Source organism: Vollenhovia emeryi, unplaced genomic scaffold, assembly GCF_000949405.1.
Source record: "Vollenhovia emeryi isolate VEMERY1.0 unplaced genomic scaffold, V.emery_V1.0 DF939127.1, whole genome shotgun sequence".
Taxonomy (NCBI): Eukaryota; Metazoa; Arthropoda; class Insecta; order Hymenoptera; family Formicidae; genus Vollenhovia; species Vollenhovia emeryi.
Window position 1 is genome coordinate 1,120,966 of NW_011967239.1, and position 17,930 is coordinate 1,138,895.

Here is a 17,930-nt window from a genome sequence, read left to right on the forward strand (position 1 = left end):
CCTCAGACTCGCATATTGCAAATCTCGTAAGTATTCCGCTAGACGTGGAGATTTGCAATTTACACAATTCTAAAATGAAGAAAGGATCAGAGTGCCGGGGCTAGATTAGGCAATAGAAAACAATTGTTAAAGTTAGGTAATGCGATTTGGCGTTTCGCCGCTGCGAACGAAACCCAACCGTAGTTAATCGAAACCGAGACCGCGATTATCGTTCCACAGATGGGAGCACGCTCCGTAAAGCACAATCGGAAGAGCGATGAGGGCACTTCCCCGCAAAAATGGCACGTAGCCTGCAGGCAAGTCGTGCTGCCTCCCCGATGGAGAATGCGTTACGATAAAATGGCACGCGAACCGCGGAATGGACCGTGTGAATGCCGTGGATATTAACCAAGAGCGAAATATTCACCGGTCGCGTGGTAAACAAGGGCCTTTCTTTCGCCCGAACAAATAATTCTGGCGTTATAAAATATCAATGCCCGGGCTGTGATTAAACAGTAACGACAAAGTGTGTCACCGCGAAAAATAATTCGATCCGTGGAGATGAATGATTAAAAATTGTGGAAAATGCCATTTCAACTGTTACTGTTGGAAACTGCTGCAAGTTTCGGGATGTAATTCAATCGCAAAATGAATATGTTGATTAAATTTTGACGAGCCGAGAGGTAGCGCTACTCTCGCGACAATTTTAAGACGGTCGGAGTTTCCATCGGGGATGATGGCGCGATGACTATGGGCTCGCCTTTCCGAACGTAAAGGCGTCGCAACGTATATTATTGTACATCCGGAACGCGGGGAGCCAGAAATGCCTTACCCCCTAAGCGCAATTCCGCAATTCCTTGAGCCATTTCGTACTCGTTCCGCACGAAGCACTGGTACATGCCGCGGTCCTCCCTCGCGACCGACGTCACGGAAATACGCTCGCTGGTGACCGTCCTTACCCGGGCGCCCGTTCTCAATGGCTGACCGTCCTTCAGCCAATAGAGTGCCGCTTGCGGAAATCCACTTGCGGTGCACGTCTGCAAAGGAGTTTAGACGGAAGAAACTGATGAGAATCAAGAAAGGAACTCGCCCGGCGCGCTCGCGCTCGCGCGGAAACGAGAGGGAGCGCCGTCCCGCCTCGAATCCGCAAACCGTGGGGCTTCTTGAGAAAAATCAGATCTCTATATTCCTGAAAATGTATTCGAATCACACACCCGGCACCACGGCCAGGCATTAATTTCCGGCACGTACAGATTCATTTCCCGCGTCATCGACAGCGCTTTACGGTATTTACGGACGGCTGAAAACGCCGCGGTAAATATTCATAACAGTAATCGAAGTGTTCGGTGTTTGCAAGCGATCTGCCGGCGCCTGTTTTTGCGTCTTTAAACTTAGAGTGTGCAAGGACCCGAGTTCTGCAGTTTACCGTCTTGTTATTGATCTATCTTTAATACGAGAAACATTTGCGGAATCAGAATATCCAGGGCGATTCACCAAGTTTTTCCTCCACCCGGGGAGAGTGTTCTCCAAGTCATTTCGAGCAAAGAATGTTTGTTCTATACAAATGGGATCTCCGATTCATAATTAAAAAGTTACGCTGATTTAAACAAACTTTTTTTTTAGGATCCCGACAGGAAAAAGTTACAAGTGCAAGAGTATATCATCATCATTTCTTTTTCAATTCCTCAATTTTGTAACAACAGGAACAAATATCTGATCGAAATCGCGATCGCAGGCTCATAAAAAAATCTTGCAGGAAATGGCCCCGGGAATAAATTCCACGCGGGGTTAAAACTTGGCGTAAACGCTCTGCAATAATAAATAAATATATAAAAATTGCAAATAGAATTCTGTCTTGAAATCCGGCGCAAATTTATAGGTCGTCTAAGGTGGCCTTTAAAATACATCAAGTCTCGAGTATTCACGGCATTAATTAATTTTTCTCGCTCTTGAGATCCCTCGAAATATTCCCCTCGTCCCTCGCTCCGCCCAACTCGTTCCCACGTGATTATACGCTTCGGGGCTGACGGGCCCTTTTATTTATTTTCGAATAAATCGGCGCCGATGGTGATTGATTACCAGATGGGCGGATTTCCCCAGATCGACCGTCTGTATCGCTGGTTGCACGTGAACGCTGAGCGGCGCAGACACGGTTAATCTGATCTCCAAAGTTTCGCTGCCTTCGGAGTTGCTGGCGGTGCACATGTAGGAGCCGGCGTCGTTCTCCTCGACGCTCTGGATGATCAAGGAGCCGTCACGCACGACGTAATGGCCCGACGACTCCTCGATCGGCTCCTCCCTCTGATTCCTGTTGTAGTACCATCTGCGCAAGAAAAACAGGGTTCTCCGTCATGCGGTTGTAGCTCAATTTTCGACGCGACTCCATTCAATTCCATTTTCCAAGGACCGTCATTACCGGGCGGCCGCACCGACGAGAGCACCGGCGTGCAGGCAGGCAGGCAGGCGCAGACAGACTCGCAGAAACTCTCCGCATTTGCATCGCTCCGCGCTACTCACGTGTGCGCGTTCTCAACAGAATGCGTATGCAAATTACCATTTCCCGGGCTCGTCAAAGCGACGATGTTATTATTGTAGTTACCTAACCGACGAGATCTCGAAAACGTTGCGTTACGTTCCATGCACGTACGCGCGCGGCGCCTGTCCGAAAGCGTATCTCCCCGCCGCACACGCTTACCACAAAATAACTATTGTTTCATCGGGAAAGACCGAATGCATTTCCCCGCGCTATTGTACGCCCATATATCGCGGCGGCTATATTCCCAGTATTTCTGCTTGTGTACACACACACGCGAGCGAGCGAGCGAGCGCGCGCGTACGGCGGCGACGAGATACGCCCTGGCACCCTTTCAAAACGTTCACTTTTCAAGAACATGCATTTTAATGATATTCGTTGTCCGTCGAATTATTCAGTTGGCGCGCGTCGCGTTAAAGCGCGAGAGTTCTTCCCCCCCTCACCCCCCTAGGAATCGGCCCCCCGATCCGGGATTCAAATGCCCCCTTGTCTCGCTCCGTCGGGATAACGCGAGGATCCCCGCCGCGGCTGTTACGCTATTGCATAACTATGCGAGTGTGCTGCAACTCCGCCGCGGGTCGATCCCCCCGCGAATTTCACGAAACGAGATCACGCATAACTTCGCCGGCTCGCGGTGTTCGTCTTAATTGAAAATTCGGCGGGGGTGGCCGGCCCCGTCTCGATTCGAGCCACCCTTGGCAAACAGGATAATCCAATCGATCCTTGGCGAGCACGCGCGACCTTTGACCTTATCGGTGGTCAGTGCGACGCGAAATGCGCACCGACGTCCGCGCAAGAACGTGTCAATCCCGGACGAAATTGTCCAACCTTTACGATTAATTAAGCGTCGTTAAGGAGAGATTTATCGGCGTTATCCCTATTTGCATATTATGTATATTATTGAGCTTTATATACGCGGGAGATGGGTTTTATACGGGGAAGCTCTCGCGCGCCGGCGAGGGTACATCAATCTTGACGGGGATATTCCGCCCCCTCCCTATTATCTTATCAATCCCGTCGATACGACGTCAGTGCCGCAACCAAGTCACTAATGAAAATTTCAAGCCGCCGCCATTTTTGCGATCCGAATCTGCTCGCGTCGACCATTTAACGAACTTGCATATGTATTTGTATAACCAGATTGACATGAATTTTTAATATAACGCGAATACATTTCAAACATGCGCGCTCCGCGCTCTAATTAAATGAGTTTAAAATACGTTGTTTCTTTAATAATGTAAAGCTTGCTTTTAAATAATTGAACGTTGCGTAAAAATGAAATTCAAATCCGTACGAATAGTCTAATTGAATTTCCCGCATCTCAGTTAAACAAGTTAAAAGATGTGAAAGACAAATGTCACTCGTTAGCGCGAAATGTGCCGAATAAATAGCGTCCTCGCCGTAAATCGATTAACGATGCAAAACCCCATTTAATATCTCGAATAAATTAGCCGAATGAAGATTATACAAACCGAATACCGTCAATATCTAAATCGATCCCAATTCGAGATCCCTTATCGCCCTGCGGGAAGTTTATCGGGACCGAATGGAGCCAGTTCATCTTTCCGCGATTGCTCGTAACGCGCCATTAGCCCCGTCCCTCTCGCGCGCGCGGAATAACTCCTCTCGATTCAGTCTCTTCCTATTTCCCTCTCTCCATCTCTCTCTCTCTCTCTCTCTCGCTCTCTCGCGCGCGCTTTTACGCGATGATCGGCCCCACGTGGTTTAGAAATCCGCTAAAGCGTAGTCGTCCGGGTCTTGCTTACTCCGCATCCGGGTGGAGACGACGATGACGAGGAGGACGAGGACGAGGATGATGACGGTGAGGAGAAGGCCGAAGAGGATAGGAGCGGAGATGGCGGCCGCGTCGGCAGCGAGGCAGAAGTGGAGCCACAGGGATGAGGAGTATACCTATAGATAATCGAATTTACGGAGGGAAATTGGCGAGGGTAGGAGATGGGATACGGGGATGCTCGAGTGCGAGGGAACCCGGAGAGATGGGAGCCTCCGCGCCGCGGCGAACCCTCAAACTCACTTCCTCTCTCCGTCTTCGTCTGCTCCGTCCTCGCCCTCTTGTCTTCTCCACCTGTTCAGCTTTCTCCTCTTCTTCTCTCGTCTCCCTCCCGCCCTTTCTACATATATCCCTTATCCCTATCTCCAGCTTCTCTAGCTTTCCTCCTCCCCCAGCTCTCTTCCGTCGACTAAATCAACCTGCGGAAGAGACGAGGACTAGAAGAGGAGGAGGAGGAGGAGGAGGAGAAGGGAGTCGACGTGGAAGAAGAGGGCGGCCGGAGGAGGACCGGTGAGAGGGTGAGAGGGGACGAGCGGTTGATGAACACAAGCATGGAATACTCAGTGACGTCGACGTATACGTAAATGCGGAATATTTGATGGGCTGTCAGAAGCAGTCTCTGTAATCAGCGGTCGGTTTGTTTGCGCTACCCATACAGCCCTCCCGACGTCTATATATCTTCCGACTATCTTCGTTCATCCCCCCGGCTACTATCGTCGCGCTCGCGTAGATTGGCGGCTCTACACGCGTCGCACGCGCGCACGTGTATGTACACACGTGCGTGTATACGCGCACACCGAGCCGAATCGCGTCGCTCTATCCGCGCGTCGATTCTACAAATTTTACGATCAAAGTTCGCGTCGATATGTTCTGCCGGCGACGTTTGAAATTTTCATTTTACATATTTTCGGCCGCGCCGGAGGTCGAGAGAGAGAGAGAGAGAGAGAGAGAGAGAGAGAGAGAGAGAGAGAGAGGGGGGGGAGAGAGAGAACCCTCGAAGCGAACAGAGAACCTTCTTTCAAAACCGAGGCGAGAAGACGAGACGAAATGAGAGGGCAGCGCCAACTCTCGAGGTGATTCTTAAAGCGTCTTCTCGCCTCGTAAATCATTTAAACGCGTCTCTTAACCGTGTGTTTCCATTCGACGCGAGTTTGATTACCGGGCCGATCCTCTCCGCACGGTGCTCGCGGCATCAATGATGGGACCAAACTAGTTACTAATCGCGTAATCCGCTGTAATAACACGCTTCCCACCCCCACCACGCAACAAGTTTCGTAGAGCCTCTCGTCGTCTCTCCTCGGTGGTGTTGCATCGACGCGGGTCGCTCGTTTTCCACCCTCGTTCCTCGCGGGATAAACGTAATATATCCGCGAGCCGGAAAAGAGAGGACGGTATCTCGCGAGAGTTAACGTAATATTTAATACTCGGAGCGCGGAGAAGAAGAAAATCCTCCGTCCCGTAACTGTTTTCCCGCTCGCCTCGCGGTTCACCCTCGCCCCGGTCCGGCCTCGTCCGCGATGTCGATGAACCCCGTGGGCGTTCCCGCGTCTCACCCGCGCAGCTCATATCGCGCGAGATATTCCGTCCGCGGATCTATGTTTAAAATTAGCATTAATATAAGGAAAATAGAGACACGGGCGCGCGCGCATCTAGTAGCGAATGAGCGTCGCGCGCGTGCCGTGTGTGGTCGTCTGTTTGCACAAAGATTCCAATTTCCTCATCACCGGGTCTGTCGGGCGACGCTCTCTCCGAGCGGCGAAACATAGTTTAAACGCGTTTGATTCCGTTACACGTATTATTTTAGATAATGAGTTTTATCCTTATCGTCTCCGCCGAACGCCGTGCATGCGCTAGTTCGATCCCGCGTAACAAAGGCAAAGCCCTTTATATAAATTTTCATCCGATTAACTACACACACACACACACACAGGCAGGTACACGTACGTACGTTCTCACGTCTTCTTTAATTTCTCTTCGAAAAGCGGCATTAACGGTACTCGTCGTGCAGAAGTGACACGACGTTTCCTGTCTAACGGAGCCAATGAGGAGAGCGGATTCTTTCGGCTCCGCTCGCACACCCTTTCTTTTCCCACCCTCTTATATTCTCGCGCGAACGAAAGCGCGGATTGAAATCCGGTCTACGTGCTCGACAGTTTCGTCCTAATATCGGATCGTCAATATTTATCGTGCACGTCGCGGTCGCTCTTCATTATTAACTGCCATTCACACCGGGCTGTCGCGCTATACGCGGATTTCGTGACCGCTATCTCGCATTCGCGACGTGTGTGACGTCCGCCAAGCGGCGCCTGTTAATCTTCAAGCATCGCCTTTAATTCGAGCGCAGTGTACCATACTTTGTATGCAGATTACTTAACAGCATCGCGCCGGGGCACGGCAGAAAGTAAATGCCCGCTTACCGTTTAATTGCGTATCTGAGCGTAACGCGAGCCCCTCTCCCCCTCCACCCCCCCCCCCCGCGAGAGAGGGGACTAAGAGAGGTGGAGGGAGGTGCGCGAGGGGGTCGGGGAGAAAAATGCTGTTTAAAACCTGATTACGGGCGGAATTGATGATGGACCCGATAAACTTTTGGTTATCAAACGCGAGTCGGAGATGCGACGCGCGTACACTGGGGAAGAAAAGACAGTTGGCGACCCACATTTTGGGGCCCGCAATTAGTAATCGAATTATTTGGATTGTTCGTAACTCTATAATCTTTAACGAATTTTACCTCGGTACGCAGTTGGAAAATTTGTGTTTTCCTGTTAAAGGAAATGCCGGTTAAAATTTTTGTGTTAACTGTTTAACACATTCATCTGGTAATTTAACATATTGCTCGTGTGTTAATTGACCTCAAATTTAAAATTATTAAAATACTTGAAAAGAAATGTTAAAACACAATGCGCACTTGTTTTTTAACCCGACACAATACATATGTTCTATATTATTAGTAATAAAATTTATCTGTTAAAATTTACAGAATAAAATGTTGATTTTACTTTATATAACATAAGTGAGAGTAATTTCGAACCGTCATTTGACTTATTAAATCGGTAAAATGTAAAAATTACATTTTTTTAAATTCATTATGTCATAAATATATGTTAATTTTACACAAAGTTTATTTCAAATTATGGAGATTTGCATTTATTTTGTGTTAAAATATTAACAGAGTATTAGTGTGATCGTTTAACATATCCATATTATGTTAAATTAACACAAAAATTTGTGTGGACCGTTTGGGACATGTGATATCTGTTAAATTCTAACACAAATTTTTCGACTGTGTAACTAAAAATCGCAATTAGCTATTCTATTTATATCCAAGATATTAAAGTATCACTAATCAATTCCCTTAATTAGTCCTGTCGATATTCAGTGACGCAAAGATAATTTCACTTAACAGGCACTAACCGAAATGTTAAGTTGCTTAACTACCAAAAACGGTCAAAATTTTTCCCAGAGTACCCAGAGTACAGACAGTTAGCAACCCATTTTGGGGCCCGCAATTAGTAATCGAATTATTTGGATTGCTCGTAACTCTAATCTTACGAATTTTACCCCGCGTAACTAAAAATCGCAATTAGTTATTCTATCTATTGTATATCCAAGATTTTTAAGTAATACTAACCAATTCTCGCAATTAGTCCTGCCGATATTCAGTAACGCAAAGATAATTTTCACTTAAGAGGCACTAACCGAAATGTTAAGTTGCTTAACTACAAGAAAAAATCGGTCAAAATGTCTCACAGAGTAGAGTGGCGAACAATCCAAATAATTCGATTGCTAACTGTGGGCCCCAAAATGGGTTGCTAACTGTCTTTCTCTCCCAGAGTACGCGCGGGGACCGTCCAGCCCCCTCGCGCTGTACGTTTAATAATATACATTTAATTTAATTGAGAATTAAACATAATGTATTGATCCGCGTTAATAAGTGTTATTAAAGCCGCGGAATTAATAATTTATCAATCTACGGCAATATTAATAAGTACGGCCGAATTACGCGTGAAAAACCTTACCTGTTAGCCGGGGTGGGATTGGCGTAGGCCACGCACGGGATCACGACGGTGTCCTTGAGTCGGGCCGACATGTACACCAGTTTTTCGTTTATTATAGGCGGCATGGAGCCCCGGATCTCTGAAAGCAGAATACAGGCGGCGGGGAGCCGCGTAGATTCAATTATAGCGTAAAATCGAAGATTAAATCGCGGGACGCTATTGGGTCGCCGCCGCTCGTTCGGGGATCGATTCCGGGCAAGTTTGCCGTGTGATACGCGGAAAATATGTTCATAAATCGTTACTGTCCGCGGGGTGGGAAGGAAACGCGGGGCCTCGGACGGCGAGAAATGGGGTGGGACGCGCGGGGGGGAGGAAGCGAAAAGGAAGCAAAAAAAAAGAGCAGGATCCGCGCACGCATCCAGCGTGACGTTTAATGGGAAGTTATGGTCGCAGATAACGCCACGTCTTACGACACGGCGCACCATGAAGCGGAACCACGTTAGATAACGACGATATATCTCCGTGCTTTGGCGAGAATTTGAAATTACGTCACGCGCTATCAAAAAACGCCGGAAAAATTACGTTCCGCTCGAACGGCGACGTTCGGCGACTCCCGCGCGAGACTCGCTCGCGAATTAACGAAATTTCGCGACGGTTTTTCTTTCTCTCTTTCTTTCTGGTTTTTTTTTTTACGAAAAACAAAACCGCGTCAGAGAGCCCGGGCCGAGATATATTAAAACGGCACGCTCGAAAGAAATTCGTATGCGGCATGCGCGCGAACGGCGATTGCCATTACGTTCGAAATGAAATCACAAGAGTAACATAATGTAAAAAAGTAAAAATTAAATCGCGCCCGTTAATTAAGTTTCCGCATACGGTTGCAAAATTCACCGCTGGCACGCCTGCCGAAACTGTATCGCGGCGCGTAAATCGCCCGCCTTCCCGATTCGCGCCCGGCGCAACCCTCCTCGGCCGCGGTAATTTCGCCTCGCGCGAAATTTCAGATTTTCTTACGCGCGGAAAATGCAAAGTTAATTGAACGTGTATCCGGGGTATCGGTTAACGCGTGCGCGGCAAAAATACAGGTGCGCCCCGGTTAATGACACGTCAAATACGACGCGGCGTATCACGGGGCGCGCTACAGTTATTCCATTTGTCCAATTACGAATGTAGGTATTTTTATTCCGCGTGGCTATGTTAAAATCGAGCCACTCAATCTACCCCCGGCGCATATCTGCGGTAGAAATGCAGCGTGGTTTATTGATTCGTCCATAGATACTCAAGTGCCCTCCTCTTCGGCACGTGTGTTATTTCGCGATCAAATGATGTGTGGACAGCGTCGCACATACGTGCTGTTACATTTAACGGGGAATTAATGCGCTGGATTACGGCGGCGAATACTCGCCGGGAGCGTTCATACATACCTCTTGTACGTCGCGACAAAAACATCTATCGTTTACGCGGGATACGTTTATACGATAAACGTGCGCGCTGCCTCGCGCTTCGTTTCACAATATGATTAAATTTAATAGCAAACGTCAATGCAAATAATAACAATTCGCGTCAGCGCTAATTAATTAACGTTGTACTTAACATTTTGATCCGCGCGATCCCGAAAAATTCTCCAATTTGCCAGGAAGAATTTACCGATCTAAACGATCGCGCGGGTCGCGTACATCTCTCGAGCGAATAAAGGCACGAGCGTACAGAATTGAACAGAGATGTGACCCAGGTAGCACATGGCAATACATATTTTATATACTTTATAGGTATATCAGTTAGTTACTGCTCATCGTGATTGTCCTCTTTCAGTTGCGGCATGTCAAATTTATATTTCTCATTCCCTCTTTATGACTTTCACTACTTGGAGACTCATGTGAACATGTCAGACAACTCGAGATGACAGTTTCGTATTTAAGCGCCGAACATATTTGTGTCTATATAGTCTCACTGAGGTTGACCCGAAAATGGGTCGAAACGTGTGATGATTATTTTATAAATTCAATAAAAAGTTCCATATTGGATATTATCGCTCGAATACCTGCGTTTGGCTCGCATTGACCCTCTTTCACCTACCAATTTATTTAATACGCGTTTCCTAAACGTTTATTAAGTGTTAGACTTTATGCTGGTTAACTGATCAGTCGATTCTCTGTCACTTCTTAAGATAATAATATAGAAAAAGATGGAGAGTCGATTAACTTCTGATTAACAGTTAACCAGAAACTGAAAACCCGGGCCTAAGGAATGCACTTATAATAAAGTGTACCACTGTGTGCTGCTTGAGAGACTGTACACCCAGAAAAAAAGACTTATTTAGGTTAAACAAGTGAGAAACATTGAACTTACGTTTCTTCGAATCTACTTAATTTTTTATTTTCTTTCGCTAAAACATTTGCTGGGTTTGAGGGGATGCTGGAGTGGTTTGCATTTACCGACAGAGTTGCATACAGTTGTTGCGTTTGCAAATCTTATTATTGGCTTTTATGTACAAAATAATACCAGAGCGGCGTGTGGACTGCACAGTAGAACATTTTCATATAAAAAAACATTGACGCTTGAAGTCTAATTCGTATCGCATTGTGTCTTTGAAATATTCAAACTATCCCGTCGATGGTCAGCCGTCACTCCAGCCATCCCCTAAGCCTAGCGAGGTCAAAGTTCGAAGAAAATTTGTTTAAATTCAAAGAAACTTTTTTCTGGGCGCACTCTGTCGTCAAAAAATTGTGAAATTCGGCGACGTCTCTTCGAGCGAGAGTAAAAAGACACCATTCCAGCGTCGAAATCCGTAATTAATCGAACGGACGTTACGTCCTGCGGCGATGCACTGCTCGCGGCGTCGCCGAACTGTGCGCCGAAATCGTTTCGCGAACGTGCATTATTACGTCTCTTGGAATTGCGCGATAAACATTAACTTTACACGCCGGTTCTAAATTTTCGGCGGGACTCCTGCTGGGATTTACACGCTCGCGGATAATGCGCCGAAAAGTTTCCTCATTACTCCGGGAAAACTACTGTACATCGAGATTTTGGTTAATTTAGAGGGAATATACCGACGGTCCGAAGGCGCGCGTCGAAATATGCAAACGATCAAATTTCTCCCGAACTTCATTATTAAGTTATTAACTACCTAAGTGCGCTTAGCATAAATTTCTATCTTACGGCGGAAGATATCCGGCGCGGCGCGGCGCGGCGCGGGGCCCCCGGCCCGGCGGGGCCGGCGTAACCCGGCTTTATTACGAGTGCACGAGCGCGAGCGCGTACGTTTCTGGAAAATTGAAACCCGTGAATTTTTTAACGTCCGCCGAGATATTCTTGCCCGGGCACGTCGGATCGGTTTTTCTTGCCTGATTATGCGGCGGCACACAAACGGCTATCCGGTCCCCCCCTTGCCCGCGTTCCCTCCCCGCCAGGTTCTACTCACCTCAAGGATAACATCGAATTATGGAACGTTATCGGCGATGATACGTTGCAATTTTAATTGTTATTATTGTGTAACGTCATATTTATTTCACGCATAATTTTATTGACGTTGACGGTGATAGTGTTGTTACGATTGGTTATTTTGTTTGCGCTGTAAAACACGGAAACGTCCGAGGGACCTGAGGTATCCCCGAATTAACGGGCGGGGCAACTTTTTTTTTTTAGGTCAATTCTACTCGTGCCCTTCCGTTTGTTCGCGCAACTCGCTTCGAACAAATATTTATCCCGCCTGTGTAACGCTGCTAGGAGGCTTTCAGCGAATATCGCGTTTATTCGGCAAGCCGTCGAATGATACACGAGGTAATTAACCAACGAGCGAATTACGGCGATAATTAATTGATGTTTGTCAGAAATATTTGTGTGATTAGAAATATACCAAAGCGGCGCACGCTTGATTATGGATTTCAAACATGTCGTACCTGGTTAAATCGTGTCATATTGCCCGAGCTAATTTCCGATCGGCGAACTCTTTCAACAAACCCGAGTTTATTTAATCGCGATATGATGAAGCTTGCCCAAAATTTGCACTAATAGTATTAATTAATTGCCGGTTATTATTCCGGGCGCGCCTGTCGTCGCGGTTTTACGTACACGCAGCACGGAGGGCTTCGCCCCCAAGTATAAGAGCGGAAAGTAAGGGAGCGCATAAAATCACGCGGCGGCTTTGTTCCAACCTACGAGAAACTTTAAATAAGTCGCACGTCCCCCGAAATTTGCGATATCACGCGAGAGTCTCCTAGGTTTAAAGTTTCCGAACACGCGCACATACACACACACACACACACACACTTTCTGTCTCTGCCTCCCTCTTGCACTTGTAGTTTTGAAAATCTAGAATATCACCTAGGAGGACGGCGAGGAGACTTCGTAACGAGGGTACTTCGGTAAAAGTGCGCGATCAATATTCCATCGTAAACATTATTCCAGCCTCCCCCGCGCGGTATACGGGACATCAAATTCAATCGCGTGCATTAAATAAGAACAACAGACGGATAGTGTATTTGCAATAATCTCGAGGGAGGTTATCGATTGCGTTAGCGGATCGGTTACGTCGCGAACGGAGAGGCAGGGGTGAGCGCGCGATGCTTTCCCTTCCGCAGCGGACGCGATTAAAGTTTCACTTAATTTCGAACGCGCGACGCGACGTCCTACGAAGAAGAGAAACGTCATTAGCGGGTCCGCACGGGGGTAGCTTCTATCTTAGCCTCTCTCGCCCTCGTTTATTCACTTCTTCCCATAATTTACACAACGCCATACCGTCATCGGCTTCTTTAACAGTTATCTAATTAAACACCGACCGCGCTGTCAAAGAAGTCGCTCGGATGGGTCCCACGCCGGCCGTTAAACGCGCTGTTTTTATCTTCTTTCATCCCCGGCGACTATGCCGCTATCGCGAGATAAGATCCGAGTTAATGTGCTCGACACGATAGGGGAACAAATTGCAAGAGCGTAAAAACGAGGACGGCGCTTCCTGGAATTAATTATCTACTCTGTTTGACGATGCCTTGATTCTTGATGATCCCTTTTGATCGGACATTAATTAAACGGCGAAGGCTCGGCGTATCGGCGAGTGTGTGTATGTGTGTCACGTATGTAAGGCGGAAACAAATATATTCGTGTGTATAATCGTGCGTTTTCGCGGGCATCGGAAAAAAAGCTTTACTTTCATTAAAAATTTTCAATAACGCAGGTGTATCGGGTTCTCTCGATTTGCGGGACAAATTTTCTCTTTTCGCCGCTCTTCTTTGGTTGCTTTCATTCCAAATGAAAAAAATGGGAAATATAATTGCCGCGGTATCGATCGAATCGGGTGCAGGTAAAGTAAACATTTAATTAAACTCCGCCATACGTCCGCTATACGTTCAGCTCGAGGCGGAACGGGAATTTACCGTTCGACAAGCGCCACGGATATCCAAGGCACCCCGCTCTGTTTACGTTTTTCGAAAAATTTAATAATTGTCGAAATAAATTCATCCTTGTGAAATGGCGGACACGACAGAGCGGAATCGATCCCGTTTTCCCGCCGTCCAATTAATCCTGAATCGAGCTAGTTACACAATAAGGATAATAAGATTGTATCTGTGGTAGTTAGCCGGGGTAATGAGTATTCTTCTTAGCGTATTGTGTTTTAATAACAATTTCATCCAACTAATTCGGAAACAATTTTTCCTCGCGTAGGGTATCGTGCTACCTATTGTTTTCGAGTAATTAGCGATAGAAAATACAGAGTTGCTCGCGAAATAAGCTCCGGGGGGAGGAACTAATTGAAAATAATAACCGAAGGGGGTAATAAAATCGTGTTTTCTGTATAATTAAAATTTATTAATTTTTTCCGGCGAATGGCGCTTTAATCAAATTTCAATTTTTAATTTTGCCCCGCGCGCCGAATCAATTTGGCTGATTTTTAATTATAATAAACGCGTATAATTCGGAACAAATTGCGGTTCAGGTGTGTATAAACATCGACGTGACTTCATTACGTAAACGATGCTCTAAAATACAAGCACTTTTAGCTACGGAACAACCGGCTACAAACTGATCAAGAAATCCGCCCTCACGAGGCGACGCGGTGCAACGAGGGGCGGCTCCCCCCCCCCCCGCCCCGGGGTGTGCAAGAAGAAAAATCTATGACGTACTCACCAGTCAGTTGCAGCCGCCCTACATTGCTGCTGACGACGGTATCCTGAGTTAGCCGGTGATGCGTCCTGCACCGATACGTCATCTGCGCGTCGCTTCGCGTAATATTGATTATCATCAACTCGCCGGTCGGCAGCATATGATATTTGCCATCTACAACAACACGCGCGTGTCGAGAGGAAGGAGGGGGAGGAGGAGGAGGAGGTTTGAATTACGTTTCTATCATCATGGAAATCTAAATTGATCGGAAGGAAATTACGTGTTTATACGTGCGCGCACGTAGATGACGTCATGCAATATAACTCCTGTTTTCCAGCGATATAATTAATTTACGACAATACCCAATATGCATATATGATAAAAGGTAACTGGCAACAGTAATTTTAGAATAATTCGATTCCTCCTATTTGACGATGGTGTGTGGCGGCGTGTTAAATAGAATAATTCTATATTCCATTCTAGAGTAATTACGCTCGCTCGCATCGAAAAGCCCGCGCTGCGTACGACGTAAACGTATGCGCCGGTGTCTACTTTTATTTCTGTTACTCACCACCCATTGTGGACGGGTAAATGTTGAAAGCCGGTTCTTGAAGCCAAGACGTGACCGTGACGTGGTCGCGAACAAAACTGGGCACGTTGCAGCGCATGAGCACGTTGTTGCCGAGGAAGCCGCTGGGATTTTGCACTTCCGGATCGTAACGTTGGTTTACCACTGCAACACGTAACGATAAGTTCCACTCTCCCCGTGTCCATATACCACGGTTTCGGGGGACTATAAGAACATAACGCAAATGCTAATGGCCGCCGCGGTGTCTCGGGCCGAGGGTGTTGCAATATCGCTTTGATACACGTCCGCTGATAAGAACCGAAACGGCACAGCGCGGGACGGCTTGCCGTATTTTCAGCAACGTTCGACGCCGCTTCTAATTAGAGAGCTTTCATAAATGTATGCGCGGACATGCGTAATTTTATTCCCCTTGTCTCCCTCTGTACACTTAATGATCTGTTTAACGCATGTTTGCGGGTAAACACGCGTTACATTTACTGCGCGTATCCGCATGGTGAATGATTTACACGATCAGTTAATAAAATGAGTAACAAATAGCCTTCGTTAATTTGCTAGAAATTTAATAATAATTGCGCGGAATAACGAAACACGAGGGGGGGGGGGAGGGGGTGAACAATGGCGGAATATTCGGCGCCGCGAGGAAACGTCGGGGGAACGATAACGTATGTTAAATTATGCAGATTTACTTTCAGTCATTTTTCTGCCAGGCGAGTAAAAGGGATAGAAAACTGTACGCGCATTCTTCATATCGTGTTATGTTTTCGCGATTAAATCTTTTACATCGCGCGAATGATTTAATGTAATCGGCGTTAGAGGAGCCCTGTAGTTTACGAAAAGGTTATTTGCCCGCGTCGATGATCAGGCTGAAAAAAGCTTACGGGAAGCACGACGTAACGCGGGTTTCTCTGAGTAAATCGCGTCATCGCCTGCGTTTAGCCGCCGTCATTTCTGCGCTGCTAACTTTGCGCGCTAACGAGAGGGCTCGCGGGCTTGATGGAAATGAGGCAGCGCAATATGGCCAGAGTAGAAAATCCGAAAAGGCGGCGGTCTTATCCGAAATCTTATGTCGCGATCCGCCCCTGACCCGGCAGCCCACGTAAGTTGATGGGCTCGGCTGAAAGGTCGGTAAGGGCATGTCTAAGAGGGGGATGGAATAAGGTTGTAAAGAACGTGGAAGGCAGTCAGGCAGCCAGGCAGGCAGGAGTCTGAAAAGGGGAGAAAGAAGGAGAGAGCGGGCGGGCAAAAGAAAGAGGGAGGAAGGAAAGAGGGCGAAATAACGAAAGAAGGAGCGAGAGGATAGGAAGGCGGACGGTGGTGGTGGCGGCAGCCAGGGAATCGCTGTGTGGTGGTGCGTTGGGGTTCTCTGCCTCCACAACCCGTTTCGAGAGTCAGCGGAGCGAGGCACTCAGACTTCAGAATGGGGTAAAAACTCAGTGAGTTTGCCCGTACTCCATCCACCTCCTCGTGCTCGCTCTATCCCCTTCGCCCGACCCCTGCGCACGCTACCATTCTCTCTCTCTATCTTTCTCCCTTTCTAGTTACGCTTCCCGCAGCAGCCACCCTTTTCTAGCTCTCCCCGTGTATCGTTCGTTCGGCTCTCTCGGTTACGCGGCAACCAAGCCGAACATAAACTCGGCAGACGTCTCGTGGCAGGTAATATTTACAAAGCATGAAACGAGCAGAGAGAAGAGATAGGGAACGGGGAGGGACAAAAAGGAGAGAGAGAACGGAGGGAATCAAAGAGCGAAAGACAGAGAGGAAGATGCCGCGCGCAGGAGCAACGACGTCGACCAGCTTTCCATCGGGGCACACATCCGTCCTCTCTGCGAATCACCCACTAGAAACGAAAACCGCGCTTTTTCGACAAGTTGGATTTCACGCAAACGTATCGAAGAGCTTCTCGCGAGAGCGGGACGTCATTACCCGACGACGAGTCCGCGAGTCTGACGAGTAGCGATGCTTTAAAATCGAGAGTGCGTTTAATATCATTAGACATGTGTTTCCGCATGCGAGTGCACGCGCGCATCCTCAGGAATTAAAACAAACCTGTAACCAAGTCGGAATAAACGAAACGAAAATTGTACATTACGCACGATTCATGGAACCGCTTCTAAAACAAATATTGCGTTAGCGGAAAATTTTTCCGATTGCGTTTAATGCTACAACAAATACCTCCAGATTCCGCATCGGCAAGCAGCGAGTTAAAAAAATGTTATCCAACACTGAGTAATAATTTTATATAAAATTTAAAGAAACGCCACGCCGACGTACCACCGAGTTATCTTTAAACGATAAGCCGCCGAGAGACACGGGATAGAAAACGTGAGCGTCCGTCTCGTAAAGGTGAGCGACGCGGTTCCTACCTGCAGTTTTTATAAAAGAGTCCAGTGCGGTCGTTAAACTTACTCATTTTCTCGGTGTAAGGGGGCACATCGCGCATACATTGTACATACGTGAGGTAATGCCGCGTAATGCGGGGTCTACAATGCGAGTCTCAGAGTCGAATAATCGACTATAATTGGTCAATTCTTATGTGTTTCACCGACTTAATCATTTACAGTCGATTATTCTTACGACTACGACTCTGAGACTAGCAAGTCTAAGTAGTAGTCGTAAGAATAGTCGACTATGATCGCTCAATTCTTACGTGTTTGACTGAATTGACCAACTACAGTCGATTATTCTTACGACTGCGACTCTGAGACTCGCAAGTCTAGGTAAGAATAGTCGACTATGATCGGTCAATTCTTACGTGTCTGACTGAATTCCAACTACAGTCGATTATTCTTACGACTGCGACTCTGAGACTCGCAAGTCTAGGAGTAGTAGTCGTAAGAATAGTCGACTATGATCGGTCAATTCTTACGTGTTTGACTGAATTGACCAACTACAGTCGATTATTCTTACGACTGCGACTCTGAGACTCGCAAGTCTAGGAGTAGC

At 47.2% G+C, this 17,930-nt stretch overlaps 1 protein-coding gene across 7 annotated transcripts in view; it reads right to left on the reverse strand.

The window, feature by feature from the left end:
- Positions 1 to 17,930, reverse strand: part of LOC105568773 (Down syndrome cell adhesion molecule-like protein Dscam2) — a 90,753-nt gene that overhangs the window by 38,949 nt on the left and 33,874 nt on the right. For all 7 annotated transcript variants that reach the window (XM_012024694.1, XM_012024693.1, XM_012024697.1 and 4 more), the window contains 5 exons: positions 14,970 to 15,131; positions 14,423 to 14,572; positions 8,321 to 8,438; positions 2,059 to 2,302; positions 812 to 1,016 (listed from right to left, as the gene is read on the reverse strand). In XM_012024694.1, coding sequence (XP_011880084.1) covers positions 812 to 1,016; positions 2,059 to 2,302; positions 8,321 to 8,438; positions 14,423 to 14,572; positions 14,970 to 15,131 — 879 coding nt within the window. The remainder of the gene's footprint in view (positions 1 to 811; positions 1,017 to 2,058; positions 2,303 to 8,320; positions 8,439 to 14,422; positions 14,573 to 14,969; positions 15,132 to 17,930) is intronic.